The sequence below is a fragment of the Nomascus leucogenys genome, chromosome 11 (genome assembly GCF_006542625.1).
Source record: "Nomascus leucogenys isolate Asia chromosome 11, Asia_NLE_v1, whole genome shotgun sequence".
Classification (NCBI taxonomy): Eukaryota; Metazoa; Chordata; class Mammalia; order Primates; family Hylobatidae; genus Nomascus; species Nomascus leucogenys.
The window spans coordinates 12,699,192-12,725,031 of record NC_044391.1 but is presented as its reverse complement, the minus strand read 5'-3'; the positions used below and the strand labels follow the sequence as shown (position 1 = coordinate 12,725,031).

General features: G+C 34.8%; 1 protein-coding gene across 4 annotated transcripts in view; it reads left to right on the top strand.

Annotated features, from left to right (window-relative positions):
- Positions 1-25,840, top strand: part of CACNA2D1 (calcium voltage-gated channel auxiliary subunit alpha2delta 1) — a 504,363-nt gene that overhangs the window by 301,800 nt on the left and 176,723 nt on the right. For all 4 annotated transcript variants that reach the window (XM_030822006.1, XM_030822005.1, XM_030822007.1 and 1 more), the window contains 2 exons: positions 4,878-4,919; positions 24,473-24,602. In XM_030822006.1, coding sequence (XP_030677866.1) covers positions 4,878-4,919; positions 24,473-24,602 — 172 coding nt within the window. The remainder of the gene's footprint in view (positions 1-4,877; positions 4,920-24,472; positions 24,603-25,840) is intronic.

Sequence of the window (25,840 nt, the reverse complement as noted above, 5' to 3'; positions counted from 1 at the left end):
GAATGAGTGGGATGTGGCTCCCCCAATTGTTGTTGAAACCCCAAAATCTCCCTGTACAAAGTCTAAGTGGGTTGGGAACAGGAGACTGGGTTAAGGGAGAAAGAATTCAGCTGAGACTTTTTTCCCTCTTCTCTTTTAATGTTACCCACTTAAGGCATTTAATTTCATTTTTTTTAAACTTCCTCCCCTAGTTTTCTATTAGTACAGAATTCATTTTAAGTAAAACTCATATCTATAAAAGCATCAGAACAGAATTTAGTTGATTCGGTGTGAATCTTCTTTTATTCCTAAGAATTGTCCTTTATCCCAATCCTGTTAAGATTGGTTCTTGATATATTGTGGTGACTCAGTGATTTGATAACTCCTAGTGAAAGACTGATTTAGTTAACATAGCTGCACATATCTTAATATATATTTCTAAATAGCAAAAAGATAGCTATAAATGAATTGATATGAAAGAGAATGACTGCTTCTCCAAAATAGGATTTTTCTCAAAATTATAGCTGAAATTGTTTCTGAGCCAAATAATTCTGAAACCGTCCAAACAAAAATCACAAACGAATAATTGCAATTTTTTTTTTTTTTTTTTTTTTTGAGATGAGTCTCGCTCTGTCACCTAGGCTGGAGTGCAGTGGCGTGATCTCAGCTCACTGCAAGCTCCACCTCTCAGGTTCACGCCATTCTTCTGTCTCAGCCTCCCAAGTAGCTGGGACCACAGGTGCCCGCCACCATGCCCTGCCAATTTTTTGTATTTTTAGTAGAGACGGGATTTCACCGTGTTAGCCAGGATGGTCTCAATTTCCAGACCTTGTGATCCGCCCGCCTTGGCCTCCCAAAGTGCTGGGACTACAGGTGTGAGCCACCACGCCCAGCCAATTGCAATTTTTTTTATAAGAAAATATGATGAACTGAGACTTGGAAAAAATTTTTTATGTGGCAATATACATTAAGTGCTCTTTGAATATTTGCCATTTATTTTAAGGTCATATTCCATAGAGGTGGATTTGGTTGACAGAGCAGATGCAGAGTTAGTTTCTCCAACTCCTGATGCCCTATATAAATTTATTCTTATTAAAATTGATCAAGTGAGCTTTTCTGTTTCATGAAATAAGGGAATAATGAAATGTATATGCTATGAATGAAAATTTGGGGTTTGAGAAAGAAAAGCATATTTATCATATGAGGTTTGTAAAAATGCTCCTAAGCCAAAAGCAATATCCTATTTATTGGTGAAGAAGAAATTTAGTTTTATGGTATGGGACATAATTGGTTGCAAATTCTACTAAGGTCTATGTTATCTTCTTAAAATGTGACAACCTGTCTAAGCACGCTTATTTGAGTAAGTGCTTTCTCATTTTGTTGTTTTCTATAAAAAGTCAGTTTTGTTTTTTTCACTGATATTTTGACCATATAAATGAATGATGCATTGAGAAAGAACTCTTTTTAGAATGGAAATGTCAAGGCCAGGCACGGTGGCTCACGCCTGTAATCCCAACACTTTGGGATGCTGAGGCAGGCAGATCACTTGAGGTCAGGAGTTCGAAACCAGCCTGACCAACATCATGAAACACCTCCAATAATAATAATAATAATAATAATAATAGCCAGGTGTGTTGGCAAATGCCTGTGATTCCAGCTATCTGGAAGGGTGAGGCAGGAGAATTGCTTAAGCCCGAAAGGCAGAATTTGCAGTGAGCCGAGATCATGCCATTGCACTCCAGCCTGGGCGATAGAGCAAGACTCCGTCTCAATAAAGGGGAAAAAAAAAAAAAAAGGAAAGGTCAAATACTTAGTTACAAGAAAGGAGTATGGATGAGTATGGATGTTTGACCTGCAATATAATTTTATAACTAATATGTATTTGTTTCTTCAGTTTACTTAAAAACTCAGCGTTTGGAATTATATGCAATCCAGAGTCCAGAAGGCCTTGTACAAATTCATAATACTTAAGTAAATTTTGAAATGCACCTTTTCAATAACAGTTTTAAAAGCAACATAGAGTTTCAGAGTTTAGAGTGCTCATCATTGTACCATGGACCCTCATTCTGAAAGAAGAGATAAGTAACAGGTTTTGTAGAATGTAGTACATGAAAAAGGGAAAAAAAACATTGGGAAATTCTCAGATTAACTTAGATCTTTTTAATTCTTAATTTTACTTAATTTTATTTTCATGCATACCTCTTAACAGGATCAAAATACTTAGTTTTTATTAATACTGGCACTTAAAAAATCATACTTGTAACCCTTCTGACAGTAGGTAAAATACTCTTAATCTTAGCCTTGATAAATAATGATTATTTATTTATATTTTATTACTAGGAAATACATTGACTAATCATTAATTCTAGTACCATGGACCAAGTGTAATCCTACATACATATGTTGTTTTATGCAACTGATTTGTATCCATTATTTTACCAAAAGAGTAGGAGTTGATAGGTTTGACTTATTTTTTGCCTTTCTTGGCACAACAGTGTGTGCATATAGATATTAGTGAGTATCTGTTGAAAATGACGATGTTGAACTGCTTGAAATTCAATGCTGCCTCACCTTGTTTTCTACGTGTTCCCATTCTGTTAATGTAAGCAAGCAGATGGCAGAAAATAAAGTCTAAAATGAAGATGAACTTACTCAGTGCTTTAACTTTTCGTAGAATCCACATTTTAAATTGAAAATTGTCTCCTAAGTATAAACTGCAGAGGTACAAGCAGGATCAATAAACTAGTAATTAGGTTTAGGTCTCAGGTGGATTCAGAAGATTGTCTTGCTTTGCACATGTGGTGAGCCCTCCTTTTTTTATTTTAACTGTTATAAAACTGATGCTATAAGGCCGGACACGGTGGCTCACACCTGTCATCCCAGCACTTTGGGAGGCCGAGGCGGGCGGATCACAAGGTCAGGAGATGGAGACCATCCTGGCTAACACAGTTAAACCCCGTCTGTACTAAAAACTAGCGGGGCATGGTGGTGGGCGCCTGTAATCCCAGGTACTTGGGAGGCTGAGGCAGAATGGTGTGAACCTGGGAGGTGGAGCTTGCAGTGAGCTGAGATCACGCCACTGCACTCCAGCCTGGGCAACAAGCAAGACTCCGTCTCCAAAAAAAAAAAAAATCTAATGCTATAAGAAATGTTTCAGGAATTAGAATTTTTATGCATGTTAAAATTTTTAGCTACTGAATAATTCTTTTGAAAATCAATTAAATAAGGTAAAACTTTTAGTGATTCTAAATGAAATTCAAATACATGGGTTTCAGTCTCTATTATGAATCATATGTTGTGATATTTATATCATTTTTGGTTTGTTTGGTCTTCATGGAGACCTATATTTTATAGAGTTTCAGTCTCACGATATGTTTCTCAAACAAAAACAGGCAGATTTCTGTGATGAATAACCTGAGAAAACACGATGTATTTTCCTCTTGGAGATTTATAATGTACAGTCATACATTGTCTCTGTGAAGTTCTGCCGAAAAGAGACAATTTTAACTTTATTATTTTCTAAAGTCATATGATCATGGAATGCTTTTGCCCTCATGACATATATTAATATCTTGAAGAAGTAGTGATTTTTGGGGGGAGGGGAAAGGGAATACACTTTGAGAGGCACTAATTTAGTGAACTTTTCCCAAGTAATTTCCATTTTAAAAATTGTGTATTATATGTTTGCTTTTAATAATTTTTTTTTTTTTTTGAGGCAGAGTCTCGCTCTGTCACACGATCTTGGCTCACTGCAAGCTCCGCATCCCGGGTTCACGCCATCCTCCTGCCTCAGCCTCTGGAGTAGCTGGGACTACAGGCACCCGCCACCATGCCCAGCTAATTTTTTTTTTTTTTTTTTTTTTTTTAAGTAGAAACGGGGTTTCACTATGTTAGCCAGGATGGTCTTGATCTGACCTCGTGATCCACCCACCTCGGCCTCCCAAAGTGCTGGGATTACAGGCATGAGCCACCACGTCCAGCCTAAAATTTTACAGCATCTATGTTTTTGGATGTTTAAGAGGCAGAGAAAAATACGTGTTCACATCATAGTGAGTTTACTACTTGAAGACATATGGAAGATGAACTATATCTTCAATCAGTTTGGAATAAGACAGAGAAATCAGTCTAAGCGGATTATTTTTACACTACGTAGAACTAGCCTCAGAGACACAAAGAATAGGAGTTTTAAATTCCTGACAGTCATTTTATTAATCCATTTCCATTTTTCCTCTGTAACATAGTTTATAGCCCTAATTCATATTTATGGTATTTTTCAGGAACACTGATGGCTAGTAGAGTCATCCATATATATTTACTCTTGCTAGAAAACCAATGCTAATTCACCACTTTGCTAGAATATGAGAGTATTAGTGTGAGATGATCTGATATTTTTTACTATCTGAATTTCCTGGTGCTCATCATTTCTTTTCTGACTCCATGAGTAAATTTCTGCCAGTATTGTATAGATGCACATTTCCTCCAGAATCATTTCAACACTCTGTGCGCGTGTATATAAAAATCATGGCTTCAACAAAGTATTAAGACATGTATCTTACATGCTTCTTGAATTATCCTGTTCATTGTGTGTTAATATATCAGTGTATATATGTGTTTGTGTATAATTTATTTTACTCAGAATTTTTCACTTATTTTTTTCTTGACAAATGGGTCTCAGACTTACACTGGGATCTTTTTCCCAATGCAAGATGTAATATGACTGATAAACTGTTTTTAATACGTTCCTGGAAAAATAGTGGCTAATCTTTATGGATCATTGTGGAATACATTGTGAAAGAAAGATTACGAGGAGTTTATTTTAAATATGCATAAAATGTATTCAGTATTTGATACAGTATTGTTTTTATTCAAATCAATAAAGCATTCTTTTTTTTTTGTAGAGCAATGAAGTTGTCTACTACAATGCAAAGGATGATCTCGATGTGAGTATTAAATGCTTTACATTAAATTCAAAGAAAATTATAGTAAAATGATTGGCCTTATGTAGAATAAATTGAGTTAGCAGTTTTAGTTTAGTTTTTTTTTTTTTTTTTAAACAGCTATGACAACTTTATTAGTGACATCAGGGAGCACTATTTATAGTTTTTAAGACAATGTTAGATTGCATGAGCAAGATACTAGTTAGATACAAGATAATGAAGAATTTTGTGATTTTTAACAACTTATTCTTGGCATCTTCTAAGTAAAATTTACATGTGTTCCTCTGGATCTGAACCCTCACTGCACTTTTTCCAGACCACAGTCCACTGTACTAACTGTGATAGTCTGGACTCCGTTAGCAATATTGAAAATAGCTATCAAATCGCATCTGCCTCTGTATCCTGGCCCCTGTCACCAGGGTCACCACACCTATCTGCTTTGACTTGAACTTTGCACACCAGAGAGGACCGTTTACTTCAACTACAATATGAATGGCACCCCAGAAACTATGCAACAACCTGCCCTGCTTGTACAGTCTTTGAAACAAAGTAGTTGCTCTATATGACTTTTTAAATAAATGACTCTAATGTGCATATTTAAATGACTTGAAAACATGAATTATTTTAGTGCTAATCAATTACTTCTAATATTGCTACATTTGGATAGACATTGAGGACACGTTTTATTACTTAGTTATGGTGAAAACATTTGCAAAGTTATCTAATAAAGGTTACACTTAATTTTTTAAAATTCTTGTATTTGACTCTTAAATCAAAAAATGCCTACGTATACTTATTTCTTAAGACAAAAGTATTTGTTAAGGTCATCCTATATTTTAGTTATTTTAAGAGCTTGGGGTATTTCAGTAAACACAGCAAACAAATATAATAAAAGTACTACATGTGTTTCACACATTTCTCATCTGAATCAAAATAATTATATTTATATACTATTATATGGAATTTTCTTCCAGCTATTTAAAAGAAGAAAATGAAAAAAATACATAAAACAAGTCTATCTGGTCTTCAAAAAATGAGAAAACACATAATGCCTTCATAATGTCACAGTTTCCCAAATTATAACAAATTATACCACCACCATCTCAAACCATACTACTAACCACTTTACACAACTTATTTTACTTAGATCCTACAACAGTACTGTGAATGAAGAAGGTTTTATTTTCTCCAATTTATAGCTGAAGAGCTAAGGGTGTTTTGAAAAGTATTTTTTTTCCTCTAGACATAGGTGGTGTTCAGTGACATCTTTCCTCTTATCATGATTGTATATATTATTTTAATGATGTAGGAGGCTTATTAAGTACAAACTGTCAACTAAAAATGTTTTAATGGTTTATTGATATCAAAATAAGTACCATTTTTGAAGAGATGTTTAGTTTCACCATTATAATTAGCACTTGATATTTTTAAACTTATTTAAAAATATATACGAAATCTTCATGAACCTTCCTGCTACATAAATTGCAACATTTATTTAATATTTAATTTGTAAAGTGATGACAAAGACTTATAATAAAGTGAATGGCACTGACATGCAATCCTCCAATTAAGGATTGCATAAAGATAATGAAACCAATACTGCAAATAAGTATTTTTTCTCTAAACTAATTAAAGAAGTTACATTTATATGTCAAACAGTTTTATTTAGGTTTGCTCATTATTTAGAAATTAATTTTTATTTTACATTGAAATTGGTCATTTTCCTTTGTTCAAGATTTTAACAATTATATGGAAAATGTCAATATGACTTTTTAGTCACTATCACCCCAGTTTCAATCAATGCTTCAAAGTTGCCCATTTGAGCATATATGTCCACTACAAGTGGAAAAGTGCATGTGTTACTATTTGTAATACTTGAGTTGTTCTAATATTGTTACATAGTTTGCCTTCACTGACGTTCATTCAAATGTTTAAATCAAACTCTCTTGGGAGAGGAAAAAAATGTGTAAGTGAACTTATTAAACTTACCCTGTTTTTCCCATTTTCTCACCTTAAAAAATAGTAGCTAATACTACTGTGGGTTATATATTTATGCTTCTGAAAAGGATTCCTTCTCAGTTTTCTGCCATGAGGTGAAATTTAGCAAATTAAATCCAAGCCTTATAAATAGTAAAATGTCCACATTTAAATTTAAAATAATGATGGTCAGCATTTGGAGAAAACTCAATTTCTTTATATACAAACAATAACATTATCAGAATAATTCGCAAAGAGTGTTGTTTCGTGCAAAGTGAACTAGAATAGGAATCAGAATAATTCATGCCCTAATCTAGCCCTAAAATTATAGTCATCCTAGGGCTTTAACACCTATTAAAATTTGAACTGTTACTCTCTAATCTAAGACATGATACAAATGAATAGGTGATCCATAAAGTTCATTTCAGTTCTAGATATTCTTAGATTCTAATGACAATATATACTTATACATAAAGAATATACTTAAACGGATAACGAATATGACCACATTATAGAATTTAATAGTCAAAAGGAGGGAAGAAAATGGCATTCATTACTCTTACCCTACTATAAGCATGTTGGTTTTTTGTTACATTTTTAAAACTTTCTCATCAACATGTGTTTACTTATTTGCGTGATTCTTTTTTTTTTTTTTTTTTCGAGACAGTATTGCTCTGTCACTCAGGCTGGAGTGCAGTGGTGCAATCTCGGCTCACTGCAAGCTCCACCTCCTGGGTTCATGCCATTCTCCTGCCTCAGCCTCCTGAGTAGCTGGGACTACAGGTGCCGCCACCACACCCAGCTAATTTTTTTGTATTTTTTAGTAGAAACGGGGTTTCACCGTGTTAGCCAGGATGGTCTTGATCTCCTGACCTCGTGATCCACCCACCTCGGCCTCTCAAAGTGCTGGGATTACAGGTGTGAGCCACCGTGCCCGGCCCTGCATGATTCATTAAGTACACAAGTTATTAAGTGGCATAATCATTTTTTATCTTGTGAAATAGTTGTTGGATCATTCTTTTGAGTTGATGTACACGATTCAATTAACTCCACTTCTACCTTGGAGTTTAATTTTCCTTTGTGAATATTCACATAAATATCAATACATCTTTACACATAAACATTTTTCTTCAAAGTTTTAAACTTATTTTTAGGATTCCCAAAAGTGGGAATTTTTGACATTTTAATGAATTTTGATATATAGTGTAATATCACTTACAAAAAGGACCAGACCAGGTTCTACCATCATTAATGTACAGAGACATTATTTCCTCATAGGCTGCTCAGCATTATATTAAAAGATAATCTAGTACATTCAAATAGTTTTTCACTGTTTCGATTACTTGTCTTCCGGTATTCAGATTTTGCCCTCGACATGGGAAGCCCATGTTTTTTCAGGCTCATTGACTTGCGAAATTTTCTGAGCCAAAGTGAGGTTGTTTACATATCTGTGAAATCTGTATATTAATATGCATTTCTTAATACTGGGTAAAATATTATTTTACACACACAAATCTGAATATTGCTGATGTATGTAAGCACTATGTAAATAATTATTGCATTTGGCCATATTTAAGACTGTCATTGCTCAAGTAAAGCAAGAATGTAATTTGTTAAGAGAAAAAATGGGAGGAATTACATGAGGAAATATGATTCTACTTGTAGAATGCTGTATAAAACAAAAAACCAATAAATTATCATGCCAAATCAACCTGAGTGTGAAATACAAAGTTAATCCTTGTGACATCATTCAGTTTTCTGTATTTGGAATATTTCATGTGTATTTTTCTGAGAATTTATAAAGAACTATATGATAATTTATTGTATACTAAAAATTTTTCACTGGACAGGCTCAGAGTGCTTTAGAATATAATGCTAATGCTTTTATAAGATCTTAAACCTTGAATGAAAACAAATTATGTTGTATTTGTTAGTATATCAGTTTGTCTGTTAGAGAGATACCTAAAGTAAAAGTGGCCCAAATTAGACAGAAGTTGATTCCTCTCTAGGAACATTCTGGGTACACTGGCTAATACGGCAACTCCCTGTCTTTCCAGGCCTACAAGGTTCTTCTCCCCATTCTCTGCTTTCCTCAATGTAGCTCTTCCATGTTGTGCTCCAAGATCGGTGTTCCAATATCCATGATTCTTTCTGCGTTCTAGATTAGAGGAGAGAGGCAAGTGACAATGGGAGACATGCCCTTTGCCTTTAGGGGCATGTCTCAGAGTTTGCATACATCACCGCTGTCTGTGCCCATTGTCCACAACTTAGTGAACAGCCTTGCCTTGTTGCAAGAGGGTATGGAGTACTCCCCCTAACCCTTGACCCATGTGTACATACCCAACTAACATGTAAAGTTATATTACTAAAGAGAGAAGAGAGAGGATAGTAATTGAGAGATCATTAATCAGCAGTTTTTGCACATATTTTCAATTTGTTCTTCCTGACATATTAAAGTTAGTGCAAACACTCCACTCATTCATCTGAGTGACTGTTATCTTTTAAATATAATCAAACCCTTTGGGGGAGATAATTTTTCTATAGTAAAATGAATATAAAATTAGGTGCTGCACTGAGTTTTTTCTAATATCTCCTAATGCATTTTGATAACTAATGATCAAATTGTTTTCTGCAATAGAAATATTTACTATCTTACAGTGAAAGTTAAGAACTGTAAATACACGTTGTACTTTGATATTCTAGTTAGCAATTTTCAGTATTTACATTTTTTTAAAAAAGATTGTTACTTATTTCATGAAGTTAGACTCCTATCGATGATGAAATTTACTCACCCTCACCAAAAGTTTTGCAATAGGGGGTAGATTTAATTGGATCTTTTCTTTACAACTTTATATATGCATTGGCTGGTATTTTATATACCAGGTGTTCACAAATCATAATATCATCACATTGTTTTTGTTTGAATTTGGCTACTATCACTGTTCTTTGCTCTCACTTTTCTACATGCTAGTTTAGCTATGTATTTTTATTGTTCAAATTCTACAATGTCATATTCCTCATTAAAAATTTGTCATTTGAGATTATAAAATGTAACTTTACAATCTCATACATCTATATCAACTATCTAACAAAACAGTGGGGCTAATTGGCATACTAACTGCTGAGATAACATTATTAATAAATTTAGTCCTCAGTGTGTTTCAATGGGGATTAATATCCGTGGGCTGTTGAAAGAAATTGTGGATAAATTAAATTTACCCGAGTTTATTTGTATAACGAATGATTCATGAATCAGGCAGTACTGAAAACTAGGACAGAGCCCCACCCAGCAACATGGCCAGGCAGTATTTGTAGACAGACAAAGGAAGTGATGTATAGAAACAGCTTGATTGGTTATAGCTGGACATTTACCTTACTTGGGCATGGTGATAGCTGGGCATTTACCTTACTTGGGCATGATGTAGCATTTGCCTTCTGTGGACATAGCCTGTGATTGGCTGAAACTCAGCTGCTATGATTAGCTGAGACTCAATTATTAGTTACAAGAATATACTTTTAAAGTAGGTTGCAGTTTGTTAACATACTAAGTTAGGTTGCAGTTTACTGTAAAGAAATTCAAAATACAAAGGTAACCTTAGGACAAATTTAACTTAAAAGAGCTGGCCGGGCACAGTGGCTCATACCTGTAATCCCAGCACTCTGGGAGGCTGAGGCAGGCAGATCACAAGGTCAAGAGATCGAGACCATCCTGGCTAACACGGTGAAACCCTGTCTCTACTAAAAAAAAAATTTTTTTAATTTAGCTAGGCATGGTGGCGGGCATCTGTAGTCCCAACTACTTGGGAGGCTGAGGCAGGAGAATAGCGTGAACCCGGGAGGCGGAGCTTGCAGTGAGCCGAGATCGTGCCACTGCACTCAAGCCTGCGCAACAGAGCGAGACTCCGTCTCAGAAACAAAAAAAAAACAAGCGCTAAATAAAGTTTCTATTTTAGATATTATACCTCCTGGGTATAACTAAAAGATTATAAATCCTGAGGCTCTGGTTATTTTAACTTTTTCACCAGTTCTGCTGGAGATGATTTGTTTTCCAACTCCTAAGACTGGTAGATTAGTGATCATTTCCAGGATTTCCTAGTACTCATATCAATCATTTCCTTTCACTGCTCTAATACAATCATCTAAGTTTAGACATTGGTCTCAAATATGTTCTTAAGAGCTAACGAAATTATCTCATTTTATGATTATAAATTTTAAATACATTTAATTATGATACATTATTATATAAATTTATAAACATTCATATATCTTTTTCCATTGTCAAGATCTTTGTCACTTATTACTGACTCTTTTTTTGGTGTTTAATACCCTGCAGAAACTTTACCAGTAACTTTCCTAAGCGGAACATGTAATGTTTGGCAGTGAAATGAAAGTTTCTCCTCCTTGAAGGCACAGCCAATCTTTGTGAATTATTATCTTAGAGTCCCTCCTTAAGAGTTTAAGTTCCCAGAGAGCAGCTCTTACGCACTTATAGCAGCTGACATAACTCTTAAAATATCGAGTACACATTGTAATCACTCAAACTTTCTTTCCCAATAAATCTAAGTTCATATTAAAGCTTCATTTCACACAACTGTAAAAGGAATGTTCTGAAGTATAGCTTAAGAACATGTCATAATTATATTCCAGACTTACTTCCCCATTTTTGTTCCCCATACTTTCATTTTTAGAAAGACCCTGTCCCTACTATCCCACCCTTAGTCCAGACTTGTATAGGTCTCTATAATCTAGAGGATTTGCAATGAAATACATACCTTGAAGAAAATGCTTGCCCTATTGTTGACCAGTGGCAGGACCAAATGTTTTATATCATTATCACTTCTGTAGTTATAAATATGACAGCACCAAAGACAAGTCCTTGGGGAAAAAAAATCTGTACCATCAGACTACTTCCCACTCTTGAGACTGGATAGGTCTTTCTTCATTTAAGACTAACAAAGTAAAATCTAGTCAATGGAGAAATCCATGAGATAGTCAGTAACAGTAAAGTAAGTATTAAAGACACAGAGGAAAATTTTTCTCTAAGATAGTTATGTCAGATACATCAGGCAGAAAAACAATGTTGAATATATGCTTACTGTCCCCAAAGAAAGAGCCAGTCAATGATCTATAAAAAGTAGACTAAAACCATCAAAACGAAAACCAGCAAAACAAAATTCTCATGGAGAATTTGACTATGTGAATTGTTTATCAATAATCCTAACAAATTTGACAATTGAATTGTTTATCAATCCTCAGAAAAAGTTTGAGAAGTACTCTTCAAATGCCAGAAAAGTAAAAAATGTGGGAACAAAGTTAATAAATATGAAGGTCGGAATTCATAGGTGTATTCATAAGTCCTGTCTTCCCAGAGATCAAGTCAAAGCACATGTATCAGATATAATCATCAAGGATTTAATGGAAGAAAACATTCAGGTCTGCCAAGAAATCTGTATATAATTGTAGATTTGGAAGGCCTGCAGTGTTTCAGACAAAGATTTTTAAAAGTCAAGAACATTTATACCAAAAACTTGCTCAAGGATATTCAAGAGGAGATTCGTAGTAGGCAGCTAAGTATTTAGTTTGGTTGCTTAGGAGAGTGGCCTAGAATAGAGTTTTATGTTTAGCTTATGAGGGGAATTTGAAAACAAGTGGCTGAAATTTCTCGAGCAAGTGTGAAGTTACATATATAGCGAGGCCAGATTCATCTACAGATAAATTTTGGCATGCTTATACAAAGCTAAAAACAAAATGAATTTGAATACCTTTGGATATAACATATTCTCCAGCCTGCTGTCATACCACTACTCCTTATTGTCTACTTTCAGCCTGCCTCACACATCTACACAACATTAAAAAAAAAAAAAAATACCTTAAGACAGTACAAGATAGACTCCTCAGAACACCAGCATTTAGGGGAATGTGGGGGCAGGGGAGGGGAGTATGGGACATGAGTAGAGATGAAGTAGTAGCAGCCTTCATAATAGAAGTAAATCATACAAAGAAGGTCATGAGATTAGTACATGTTGGCATCAGGATGAAATTTGGAATTTCCTGATTTCTACTGTTCTTTCGTGTTTATTAGGCTGGTGTAGCACCAGGTTCATGTTTGTATAGAAAGGATACATTCGAGTGTAATCTATTGATTTTGTTCATTATAATGATGATGCATGGCCTCAAAGGTAAAACAAGTATTTAAAGTTGATCAATGCTTCCTTTAGAGTGAAAGCTTTCTATTAGCTGCATCCGAATTAGTCAGTTTGTGGGGAAGTTTATGCTCTTCAAGGACTTTGGTATAAGACAATTCCTCAAGGGAATTTTATAGTTATCTACGTTCCTCTACTTAGATCAATGCTATTCATATTCACCTTGTGGCTATAAAATAAATACAGCCAGATTTAGCTAAAGCAGTGGCTGAAGTTAAGTATAGAATTAATGTCTCCTTACGATTGTATAATATAAAAATTATGGCTTTGGTTATTTAAACAGGTTTTCCTCTTGAAACTTAAAAACACAGGTAGAGGCCAGGCATGGTGGTGCACACCTGTAATCCCAGCACTTCAGAAGGCTGAGGCAGGCAGAACACTTGAGCCCAGGAGTTTAAGACCAGCCTGGGCAATATGGTGAAACCCTGTCTCCACAAAAAAAATACTAAAATTAGCCAGGCATGGTGGGGTACATGTGTAGTCCCAGCTACTTGGGAGGCTGAGGCGGGAGGATTGCTTGAGCCCAACAGGTCGGGGCTGCAGTGAGCTGATATTGTGTCACTGCACTCCAGCCAGGGTGACAGTGAGACCCTGTCTCAAAAACAATCAAACCTCAGAAAACAAAACAAACTACTCAGTTATAACTGGGATAAATTATTGGATGAGCCATGATTCTCATGGAAGGATATAAGGCACATATGGCCTTACTGGATATTTAAGAAAATCTTTCCTGTGTCCAGTTAACTTATGCTAGATAATGTTAACATGACTAATCATGCTAATTACCTGATCATGATACCATACAATTCTTCCAATCAAATGCTTTACTTAAAAACCCAATTTAAATAATAACTCTTTTAAGCCTTCCTTGTTTTTTTTTGTAGGTAGCAAATGGTAGTCCTTCCTATGAGTGTTCTAAGCAACTTGTAATGCATTTTTGGCTTTAATGGTACAATACCTTATATGATAGAATATGTGTACAAGGTTTGATCTTCTCCACTAAATTTTTAGCAATTTGAGGTAGAAATAATATTTAGTTTATTTTATAGTATACAGTAATCGCTGAGATCATGCTTGTTAAATTTGTGTACCCATATTTTCATAGTGTTTGTGAAGATGTGTTCACCTTTTAAAGTGGTGCTGTATTGTAAGCATGGTGGAAATGAAAATGTTAATTTTGCTTCAAGGTTAGTGGAAGCAAAATGAAGACAGGAAATAATAAAGCTAACTTTTACTATGGATGATACTTGAATTAATGTTTAAGATAGACATTTGCTTTCTTAGTTTCATCTAATGGGACTGGATGCAGATGAGAATGGCAGTGGACAGTATTGCCTCATCTTCTCTCTTTTGTCCCTGGGGACAGCCATCAGGACTAAGAGGAGAGTTAGACAATGTAGTTTCTCTAGGTCCAAAATTAATTGAAGTTGGAGAATAAGTAGTGGAGTTAGAATATTTGTCTGTAATTACTACAAGTGATGTAAGTGTCAAGATTTTTGGTTCCAACTATGAATATTTGTGAAACATGAACTCAGGCTTATTATGTTCTTCCATCAGAACTAAGTTCTGTTAACAAAACAACAGGGGTTCAGTCTATGTCTCGTTGCTTGATGCACAGAAAGCCAGTCACTGAGACAAAGAATATTGCCAGGGAAGAAAGCTTTATTTGGGTGTTGCAGCTGAGGAGATGGGAGATAAGTCTCAAATCTGTCTACTCAACTGACTAAAATTGGAGGTTTATATAGCATGAAAGAAATGAAACTATATGCAGGAAAAACAGGAATTAGGAGGGGATCTGGTGTCTCATTGTCTGGATGTGGTGACTTGGTGAGTTTCAGTTCCTGGGGAGGCCTGATGATTGGTTTCCAGAGAAAGGAATTCAGAGAAGGTAAATATAAGTTTCAAGCTTTAAGACCAGCTGGGTCAATTTCTGTGTTTATTCAAAAACAGTGCAGACATTAATTCTTTGAGGAAATTGGGTGGATTTCACTTTCTTATTCTACATATAGTATTAATAAAAAAAAGTTGAGTTTTATTTCCAAAGAGGCTACATCATTCAAATGAGCATAATGTTTCAATGTAAGATTATTTTTATTAGGAAAAAGATTTTAAATATACAGAAGAAAGAAATAATATAATGAATCATGTCATCTATTATTTGCTTAAGTCTTTTGAGATAGAGACAACATTTTATTTCCAAATACTTCTACGTGAAACTCTATTTTTGTTTCTTCTAAATAACAAGGCATACATGTACAATTGCTGTATACCTTGTTACACAGTAGAGGCAATAGAGTGTGATAATTGAGATTATCTACTGGAGTGCTTGCTAGATTCAAATCTTAGCTCTGCCATTTCCTATCTGGGTGATATTGGCAAGATCACATACTCTCTCTGCTTTTTACTTATTTGGTCTATAAAATGGAGGTGATAGTAATACCAACCTCAGAGTTATTATAAAGATTAAATTAACACATATAAAACATACAGACCATTTCCTGGATCATAGAGGGCAGTCTAGAAATGTTAATGAATGTAATTCTGAAAAACATTAATAATATCATTACAATTTAAGATTAAGTAGAAGTGATCTTAGCATCAAATGGAGCGTGTTTGTGTATCTGAATGTGTTAATAATGAAAGGGCATTATTTTGAGATATTTTTCATTTTATTGTCATGAGTTTAATCTTTGCATTTGTATGAAAACCTTAAGATAATGCATGCACAAAAAACAAATCAAAGTTAAATGCTCAAAACACATTTTAAAAATGCAAACACAAACGGGGAAGATTGTTTTGATATCATTGTAGGTTTTATATGTTCAATTTTATTTTTTAATTTTACAGACAGGGTCTCTATATTGTTGTTCAGACTGGCCTCAAACTCCTGCCTCAAGGTATCCTCCCACCTCGGCCTCCTGAGTAGCTGGCACTACGGGCACTTGCCATCATTTCTGGCTCTGTTTATTCAGATTTTAAGAAAAATTAGATGTTAAAATAAACTGAGGGAAAAAAAAGCTAGCAATGTAACAATTATCTATGAAAACCCAAATTCAAGTTCTCATTAGTTTTGAAATTTATTTGGATTCCTAGTTTAGGTTTCAAAAGACATCTGACCCAATAAGTCATTAAATTCCCTGAAGATTAATGAAGCAAATTCCTCGGAAGACTTGAGTTGTGCCAGCAAACTCTGCTATTTTCTTAATTCCCAGAGTAAGCAAAAAGAAAGCAGATCATTACAAAGCCTTGTTAACCTAATTCCAAGATCTATCTAAAATTCAAATGAAGTAAGTTCAACCTAGAATTCCCATGTCATTAAATTGAGTTGATTTATTTGCTACTTTTTATTTTATTGATCATGTTCAAAATTTCTCCTGTCTGGGATATTTGGCTAGTCTGCTGAATTCCCTTGCATATTTATGTTGCTATGTATTTTCCTCTTAGCAGAGTCTTGTCTACATTAAAATTAATTCCAACATAATCTCCTATCTAAATGTCTTTTTCAATGCCCAATCTTTAATGATTATATTTTACTTTATAGCAATAAATAAACCTGGTTCTGGAATAAGCTAGTAGGGATATGCATCAAACAGCAATGAAATCTAATTATTAAAGAAAAAGGAAAAATCTGGGTTTCTTTTCTAGCATTTTTTTTAAAAAGCTGTGTTACAGTATGTAACCTTTATTTTACACTTTTAGGTATCAAACAGTGATGAAATCTAATTATTGAAGAAAGAATCAGAGTCTAGGTGTTACCAGTGGAGGGTGTCCAGGTCTTTGGCATTTTGAATAAAGAATTGGATAAAATGCAGAAAGCAATGAAAGAAAAACACAGATTTATTGAAACAAAAGTACACTCCACAGAGTAGGAGTGGGCTTGAGCAAGTGGATCAAGAGCTCCAGTTATAGAATTTTCTGGAGTTTAAATACACTCTAGAGGTTTCCTGTTGCTTATTTGGTTTACACTCTGTGTAAATGAAGTAGTGGCCCACAACCATTCTGATTGGTTGCAGAAAGTGACCAATCAGAGGCTGAAGGTGAAGTTATACAAGAAGATTTGGCCTGCAGTCAGTCTGATTGGCTGCTGGAGGGGACCAATTAGATGCTGAAGTGAAGTTACAAAGTTACACCCCTATGCAAATAAATACTGTGACCAGTCTGATTGGTTGTGGGAGGGGACCAAATCAGAGCTACTTTCCATTTTGCCTCTGCCGTGGGAAGAGGGTGGAGGGTTTTGCAAAGGAAGTAGTCTCTGATCCTTTTGTTACTTGGGCATGGAAAGTTGAGTTTTCCTTTTGATTTACTTCTAGAAAGTCAGTATGAATTGGCCTCAGGTTCCCTGCCTCTAAACCCTATTCTCCTGCCTCATAGGTTTCTTTTCTAACATTTAAAAAATTATCTTACAGTTTGCAATCTTTATTTCAATTTTTGATTTTGGCCAATATTGAATCCTTGAATAGGATGGCATACAGGTAGAATATTAATTGCATTGTATCCGTAATTGCTTTGGTTCTTTTTGCTTCTAAAATAAATGGTTTAAATATTTTTGATGTGATAACGTTTGGATTGGGTAGTAATAGCTAGCATATATTATATATACGTATATATACTGATTGTATGATATATGCTTATATATATATGCTCATTCTATACTAAGTGGTAGCATTTAAAGCATGCTACCTAGTATATTTACTACCTAGTATAGAATAAGTATGTATAATATATACTAGCTATTACTATAACTTTATGTATCATTTACAATTCACGAGAACCCTTTGTGGCACATATATTATTTTATTTTTCAGGTAAAACGAGTAAAATTTAATGAGCTTAAGCTACTTGTCCAGTGCCACACATTTTGTATTTGTCAGAGTAGGGAAGTGAATGCAGTGCAGTCTGTATGATCCAGAGCTGGAACACTGTGTCACCGTGCTGTGCTGCCTGGGCAGTGGACACCTGTGAGGAAGAAGAGGGCCTGTGAAGGAGCTGCTGTAAATTGAGACTTAAGGGTAAAATTTTGGAGACAGTTTTGATTTAAAATTTGAATTTATTACATCTATCTGTTATTCTGTCCGTATTTAATTTTGATGCATTTGGCTTATATTTTATCCAACTAGTTTTATCATTGACAGTTGTGAGGTTACAGTGTTGTTGCAGTAGGCAAAATAAAATGTGTGTGATGTATCAGCTTGTTAAACTTTGAGTCCTAAGTTTCTCCTGATCTGATCCACTATTCCCAGTGATGTTTACCCTGAATATCTTAAAATTAATGTGTGCATCTCCGTATGGAATGTAGCCATCTCAGGAATCACTGGGGGGAGAAACTATAAAACCAATAAAAAGGTAGACTAGACTCAGTGTCTTCTAAGAATTCTGCCTTATGTTTTTGGGGCTGCTTTCCAAAATTTTTCAAGCCTGTCCTCATATATTTTTAATGCTTTACACACTTGGGCACATGCTCCTTTTGCAAAGATGGTTTAAACATGGGTTCCCAGTCGTCCTGGATTAGTAGCATTTATGGTGGGATCCTGGAGTTCTACCGTCTGATCTCTTAAATTAGATCTTAGTTTTATGACTTTAGCCAGTCTTTGCCTCAGATATCGAGAGAATATCATTGATCTTCGTACCTTTCAAGGTGGTGGGGGTTGTTTTAAACCTCATTTGCCCTGGCAATATTTTGAAAAGTATATTCGTGTATCATAATATAAAAAGATTCTTTTAATTTTTTAGAAGTAGAATGGCTTCATTTAAAACATTTCCTTTTATAATATAATGCATGGTACTACATGGTTTCCATGGGGAGTGCTATGTTGAACTTTCAGACTCTGTAAAAATCACATAGTGCCTTTTACAATCCTTGAGCAGAAGATAAATATCACTCCCTTCCCAAAATATAGGTTACATATTTAGATATAATGTGTAGATATGGGTATACTTTTGTAGCACTGTATTACATCCCTTTCTGATGCTGGATATTTGAAAACTTCATACTACATATGGAATTTAAATCAGCCCCCAACTCTTTTCCATCATACTCAACTGTATTGTATTGCTAATGGCTCTCCTTACTCCCTGCTAGGTCCTGTGATAGGCAATTCATGGGCGTTCATGCAAACTAAATTTATTCATCATGCAAACTAAAATTACATCAGTTTTATTTCAAGGATGTCCTCAGGTTCTGTATTTCAGATCTTTTGAATGCATCATTATAATCCTCATCAGCAACTTTAATACATCTTATTTGAAGAATGTCAATTTTGTCTTTTAAATTTAATAAACAAGTTATTGCAGGGATCAGTATTGCCTTTTAACTTAATTTAGTTCCAATTTATCTTTCTCTGCCATTTGGAAAATTTATATATTCTTTGTTTTAATATTCCCTACAGTGTTTTTTAACTTTCTTTTTGTTACTGCTCAATTTCAGCTGCTTCGTGGTTTCACTTTTCCCCAAAATCTACATATCTCAGACTGTTTCTTTCTTCTCTTTTATACATCATAATTATTAGTAGAATAATACATGAAGACTTTACACTGAATCTAATCTTTAAAAACTAGAATTGTTTCTTCAACTTTCTTTTCGCCACTGATGTTATAAATTTACTTTTCATGTTAATTTTAAAACTTTCTTTTCTTAATATGTTAAACAAATTGCTTCTGAAGAATCAATGCTATAGTTTTTCCAGAGTAAATCTAAGGAGTTATAATATTTTTATTACCTGAAGAACTGGCATAATCTTCTGAATTCATAAAATAATTTGTTCTTCATCAAATATATTAGCTAAGCTCATACGTTTTATGCAAGAACAATATTTCTATTCATTAAATACATAATTTCAAAATTTTATTTTTGTTATGATTCAGTAAAACAAAAGTACAAATGTTATATGTAAGTCCTTAAGTGCATATTCAGTGCCATCCAACTCATACTCTTTCTAAATCTATTCATCTACCAAATACTTCTCTAAGTCATAGGAGAAAATAGCAGCTTAAATCAATGAAATCAGAAGGCTCAGTTATGTTCTTATTGCCATTGTACTAGATTCATCATTTACTATTCAACCTGGCCTTCCAACTTGACTTAGAACAACTCTGACTGGATGAAAGTTCCACACCTCTTTCTATTCATTCTTTATTTGGGCATCATCACCTGCAATTCCACTGAGTCTTCATTCTCATTGATCCAAGAGATTTACCAAAAATGAAGCTTTTCAAGCTGGGTGTGGTGGCTCACACCTGTAATCTGAGCAACTCAGGAGGCTGAGGCAGGAGGATTATTTGAGGCCAGGAGTTTGAGACCAGCCTGGACAGCATAGCAAGACACTGGCTCTAAACAATAGAAATTAAAAAGCCTAGCTGGGTATGATGGAATGCACCTGTAGTCCCAGCAGCTCTGGAGGCTGAGGTAGGAGGTTGGCAACTCAAGGGTGTGCTGAGCCATGATTGTGCCACTGTACTCCAGGCTGGGGAAGAGAGCAAGATTCTGATTTAAAACAGAAGAAAACAAACAAACCAACAAAAAAATCACAAGGCTTTTCCTCTGTGTGGGTCAGACCTGGTAACAATCTTTAATTAGCAGAGCAGCACAGGATGCTTAAGTTCCAATGATGAACTAGCCATAACAGAGTAATCTAGTACTGTATATTAAAAAGTAATGTTTAAAGTAATGTTTAAACATTCTTTTCTTCTTTTGAGATAGAGTCTCGCTCTGTCACCCAGACTGGAGTGAGGTGGTGCAATCTTGGTTCATTGCAACCTCTGTCTCCCAGGTTCAAGTGATTCCCCTGCCTCAGCCTCCTGAGTAGCTGGGACTACAGGCACGTGCCACCACACCCGGCTAACTTTTGTATTATTAGTAGAGACAGGGTTTCACCATGTTGGCGAGGCTGGTCTCAAACTCCTGACCTCGTGATCCACCTGCCTTGGCCTCCCAAGGTGCCAGAATTGCAGGTGTGAGCCACCATGCCTGGCCTAAACTTTACTTTTTAATCCATAGTATTGATCCAATATCTCAGTATACCAGAATATTCAGACTTGATGCCTGTATTTAAGTCCACTTTAAATATAATGCATCCTATCTTTGATAATGCTTTATATTGGAATATGATGCCATGCCTTAAGGAGTATTACATATCCAAAATTGATATTAAGAATAATAATTGAGACTTTAAAAAATTCTAAAATCAGTAATATCTATGTTATAAAAGTTGCAGGCCCTAATGTAAATAACAACTGTAAAAAAACTACAAAAAAACAGGATATATTTAGAGATTGAAATTTGAAAATATACATACATACATACATATTGGAGAATTGCATGCAAGGCTTGTTTCATCACACAGGAACGTACACAGACACACGTGCGTGCACGCACGGTCTCATTCTGTCACCCAGGCTAGAGTGGAGTAGCGTAATCATAGCTCATTGCAGCCTCAAACTCCTGGGCTCAAGGCCCTCATGCCTCAGCCTCCTGAATAGCTGGAAATACAGGAGCATACCACCATGCCAGGCTCATTTTTAAATTTTTTGTAGAGATGAGGGCCTCACTATGTTGTCCAGGATGTTCTTGAACTCCTGGCCTTAAGTGATTGTCCAGCCTAGGCCTCCCAAAGTGCTGGGATTACAGGCATGGGCCACTGGGCCTAGCCAAGACTGTTGATCTAACTCCTTTACTAGTGAGATAGAAATAAAAATTATGATACTTCCATAGAGAGTTTTAGTGAGCCATTTTATTCTATATCAACTAATCATTTTACAACTTTGTGGCACACAAAAATAATACAGAACTGGGGACATAAATATAGCCATAGTATGATTGCAAGCAAAGTTTATCAGTTTGCAAATCTGAATTGTGCAAAATAGTTAAGTAAATTTCCATTGCAATTTAGGTAAAATATATAGACTTTAATTTTTGAATATTGTGCTATAAGTAGGAATATTTTTTAAGTTAATAACATGAAAAAGAACAAAATATTAAAAATCAATGCTTTTTATAAATATCAGTTCTAAGGGTGAGATAAATATGTTAAATTTGCAAGAGCTTTTTGTACCTGTCAAAGAATTATCATTGTGATTTTCCAAATTAAATTTGCTAATATGCACTGGTTGTAAAATTGAATGACCTCCTCATCCAACATTAGCTTGTATCTCTGTCTCTGAGTGATCTAATCTATTATTTAATAGCTGAAATTATATTGAGAAGAATAGTCTGAGAATTATGCATTTCATGTGTCAGCTATGTTTTACCAAATGCATTTGAATATATTTCAGAATCCACTAGCTCATTTTCTCTGCACACATTTGTATATGGTGGTCGGTAGACTTCAGAAGATATATTTTGAAAAAAACACTGGAAGGAGACATAGATGTTCTTTCTTGTATGTGATCTGAAGAACTGGAATTCTTTGTTTCAGAGGGAGAATTTATTTGAAATAGTTAATTGCTACATGAGACATTCTGTGTTAAGTAGCTTTTTTCATAAAAGTCAGCTCCTTTGTGTGTAATATTTACTGTATTTCAATTAAATATATACTGCCATAATATATAAATATAAGTAAAGACATGGAGTATGATGGTATAAGGAACAGTAGTTTCCAGTAGCTTAAAGATAATAAATGAGTTCAATTTAGAAATTCTCATCTTTTTATGCAGTTATTTTAATTTATATAAACTACCAAAGGAGAACAGTGGAAATAGCACTATTATTCTTTTTTAAAATATGTTTAGCAATTGTACCTTAAGGAGTCTTGATACATGATTTTACAAGTTGAGAAGTACATTATTACTTTAAAGTTATTTCTAAAAGCTATTTATATGGTTATTTAAAAGAGCAAGAGCCTCCATAAGATATATTTAAAACTGCTAATTGTTAAGTGTGAGAGGATTCATAGGAAACAGAAGTAATTTTTATGTAAGACAAGCTTTATAATATTAATAGAAAAGACTTAAACCTTAATAGTTTTATTCTTATCACAAATATAATACATTCTCATTGTATTATTGGAAAAACCAGAAAGCACAAGTTATTTCTTAAAATTGCAAAGCCAGGAATAATACTGGTAACACTTGCTACGTATACATGCATTCATTTCTCCCTCTACCTGTTTCCACCCAAAACAAATAGGTTTTTTTCTCTTTTCACTTTTGCTTAACTCGTAATTTTTAAACTTCATATCATTTAAAAACAAATACAGTTAGGGTAGAGTTAAAACCTATTTTGATTGAACAAAAAAAGTTTAACACAACTATCAAAAACTGTTATAGATACATTTTGGATAAATGAATGAAATTCTTAGTGTGTTACCAGGGGAAGGCAACAAGGTAATTCAGTATCAAAAGTATAGTTCCAATAGATAGAAAATTAATCTTTGACTTGAGACTCCTGAGGGGTTTTCTTGAATCATTATTAATTGGATCTTCATTTCTACCTCAAGAGTCAAATTGGTTGAAATTAGGATTTAATTGTATTTAGAGTTAGAATAGATCACTTCTTTCCTAGTATACTTTCTTTTTTAAAACAAAAATTGATATACCTGAAAAACATGCAAAAAGCAAGTAGATGAGATTTAAAATAATCCTTCATTGCCATATTATTTCTGTCACGTGTACCATTATTTGTCAAAGAATCATCTTCAAGTGCCAAATATAAATTTAGTTACATAAATTGTGAAATTTATTTCAAGCGGATAATATTAGTTAGGTTGTATTTAAAGGCACCTCTCCAGTTTCTTATTATTTTATTTGTTTGTCTGCTTGTTTGTTTATTTATTTGAGACAGGGTCTCACTTTGTTGCCCAGGCTGGAGTGTGGTGATGTAATCTTGGCTCACTGCAGCCTTAACCTCCCGTGCACAAGCGATCTTTCCACCTAAAGCCTCCTGTGACTACAGGCCTGTACTGCCATGTCCAGCTAATTTTCTGTTATTTTTCATAGAGACAAGGGTTTGCCATGTTGCCTGGGCTGGTCTAGAACTCCTGGGCTCAAGCGATCTGCCCAACTCTTCCTCCCAAAGTGCTGGGATTACAGGCGTGAGCCACTGGGCCTGGCCTATCCAATTCTTTAAGTTTACATCTTAGTAAGTATTATATGTGTGGAAGTCTGGTCTCCCTCGTCCCCCAAAGATGATCCTGAATGACTCCAACATTGAGGAAATCAGGAGAGCGGGTAGTTATAATGTGAATAATACAATAAAGATATACTGTGAATGCTAATACCTGAATGGAAATTTGTGTGTCCAATGCTGTCAAGCTACTATATTTTAAACAATTCTTGTAGATTTATTTTTTGAAAAATATGTATTTGGCAAGTAAAAAAGTGCATGTGAAAATATTTATGTTAGCAAAAATTGTAATATTCTGTTTATTCCCTTTTTCTATATAGCCTGAGAAAAATGACAGCGAGCCAGGCAGCCAGAGGATAAAACCTGTTTTCATTGAAGATGCTAATTTTGGACGACAAATATCTTATCAGCATGCAGCAGTCCATATTCCTACTGACATCTATGAGGGCTGTAAGTAAAAGAATGTTAACATCTGTTGGAATACCATGCTCTCGCCTGTCTTATGTTTCCCATGTTTGAGGGGGAAAAAAGCAAATGTGACATTATTTTGTTTGTCATATAAGAGTCTGTGGTAAATTCTGATTTATGTGAAAGAATCAATCTGATTTTCATGAACAGTTTATGTCAATATAGCCTCACTAAATGAATATTTGTAGGACAGCCTGCATCCATGGAGTGGTCCTTCTAATTTAATGTTTGGTAAATAATTCTCCTTCCCAGTTGCCACCCCTAACTTACAAAGTATATAGATATATTTGTCAAAAGCCAAAACCGTGCAGCTATATTATACACACATGCAAAAATATTCTTGCATAAACGGGTAAAGGGAGAAAATTGTATGTTTTAGATTCTTTCCAGTTCTTATGACTTCTCATGTCTGTCAGTCTCTCTCTCTTTTTCCTTCCCCCTCTGTGTGTGTTTCTCTGCCTTACCCTAGGATATAGGTAAAGAGTACCTTCCTCTCAATGTATTGTGGGCTTCCAGCCAAAAGAAGTGCTTGGGTAAAAGGAAGAGACCTTAAAAACTAGAAAAACAGTGACTGGAAATATTGGTTGGAGAAGGCTTCCCTATGAAAAAGGGATGGGGGAAAAAAGTGTTTAGGAAAACAGTGGCGGAAGCTTGCGCAGGTGTTGTTTTTTAGAGACACGCTTTGCATTAATCAGAGCAGAGCCTGAGAATTCCATTTTCCAGAGGACAGCTCTATCATGTCTGAGAATGAACTGTGACCAGAAACAGGGTATTTGTTCAGTCATATCCCTGGTCTTCCATATTATTTATTCTTTAACCCATCCCTCCACCCCATCCTGCACCTCGTTCCCTGCCTTCTCACATAGTAAAGGGTAAGGGGAAAGAACTGCTTGCAATTGTAAAGAACATGTTTCTTGTATTCCTCTTAATTGAGAGGGGGTAGAGTGTATTTGGAATCCAGATTATCCAGATGGCCTGGGTTCTGGAACCAGACTACCTGTGTCCAAATTTAAATTTTAGCAGTATTATTTCCTCTGGCAAATCCTCCAAATTTCTGAGTAGGCATTTTCTCATCTGTAAAATGGACATAAGATTAGTATCCTGAAATGTCCTTTGAGGATAAAGCAAGTTTAATGTATTTAAATTCTCATAATAGTGCCAGGCTCATAGTAAGTGCTATATAAGTGTTTGTTGTTGTTGTTATTTACAGTTAAAGTTTA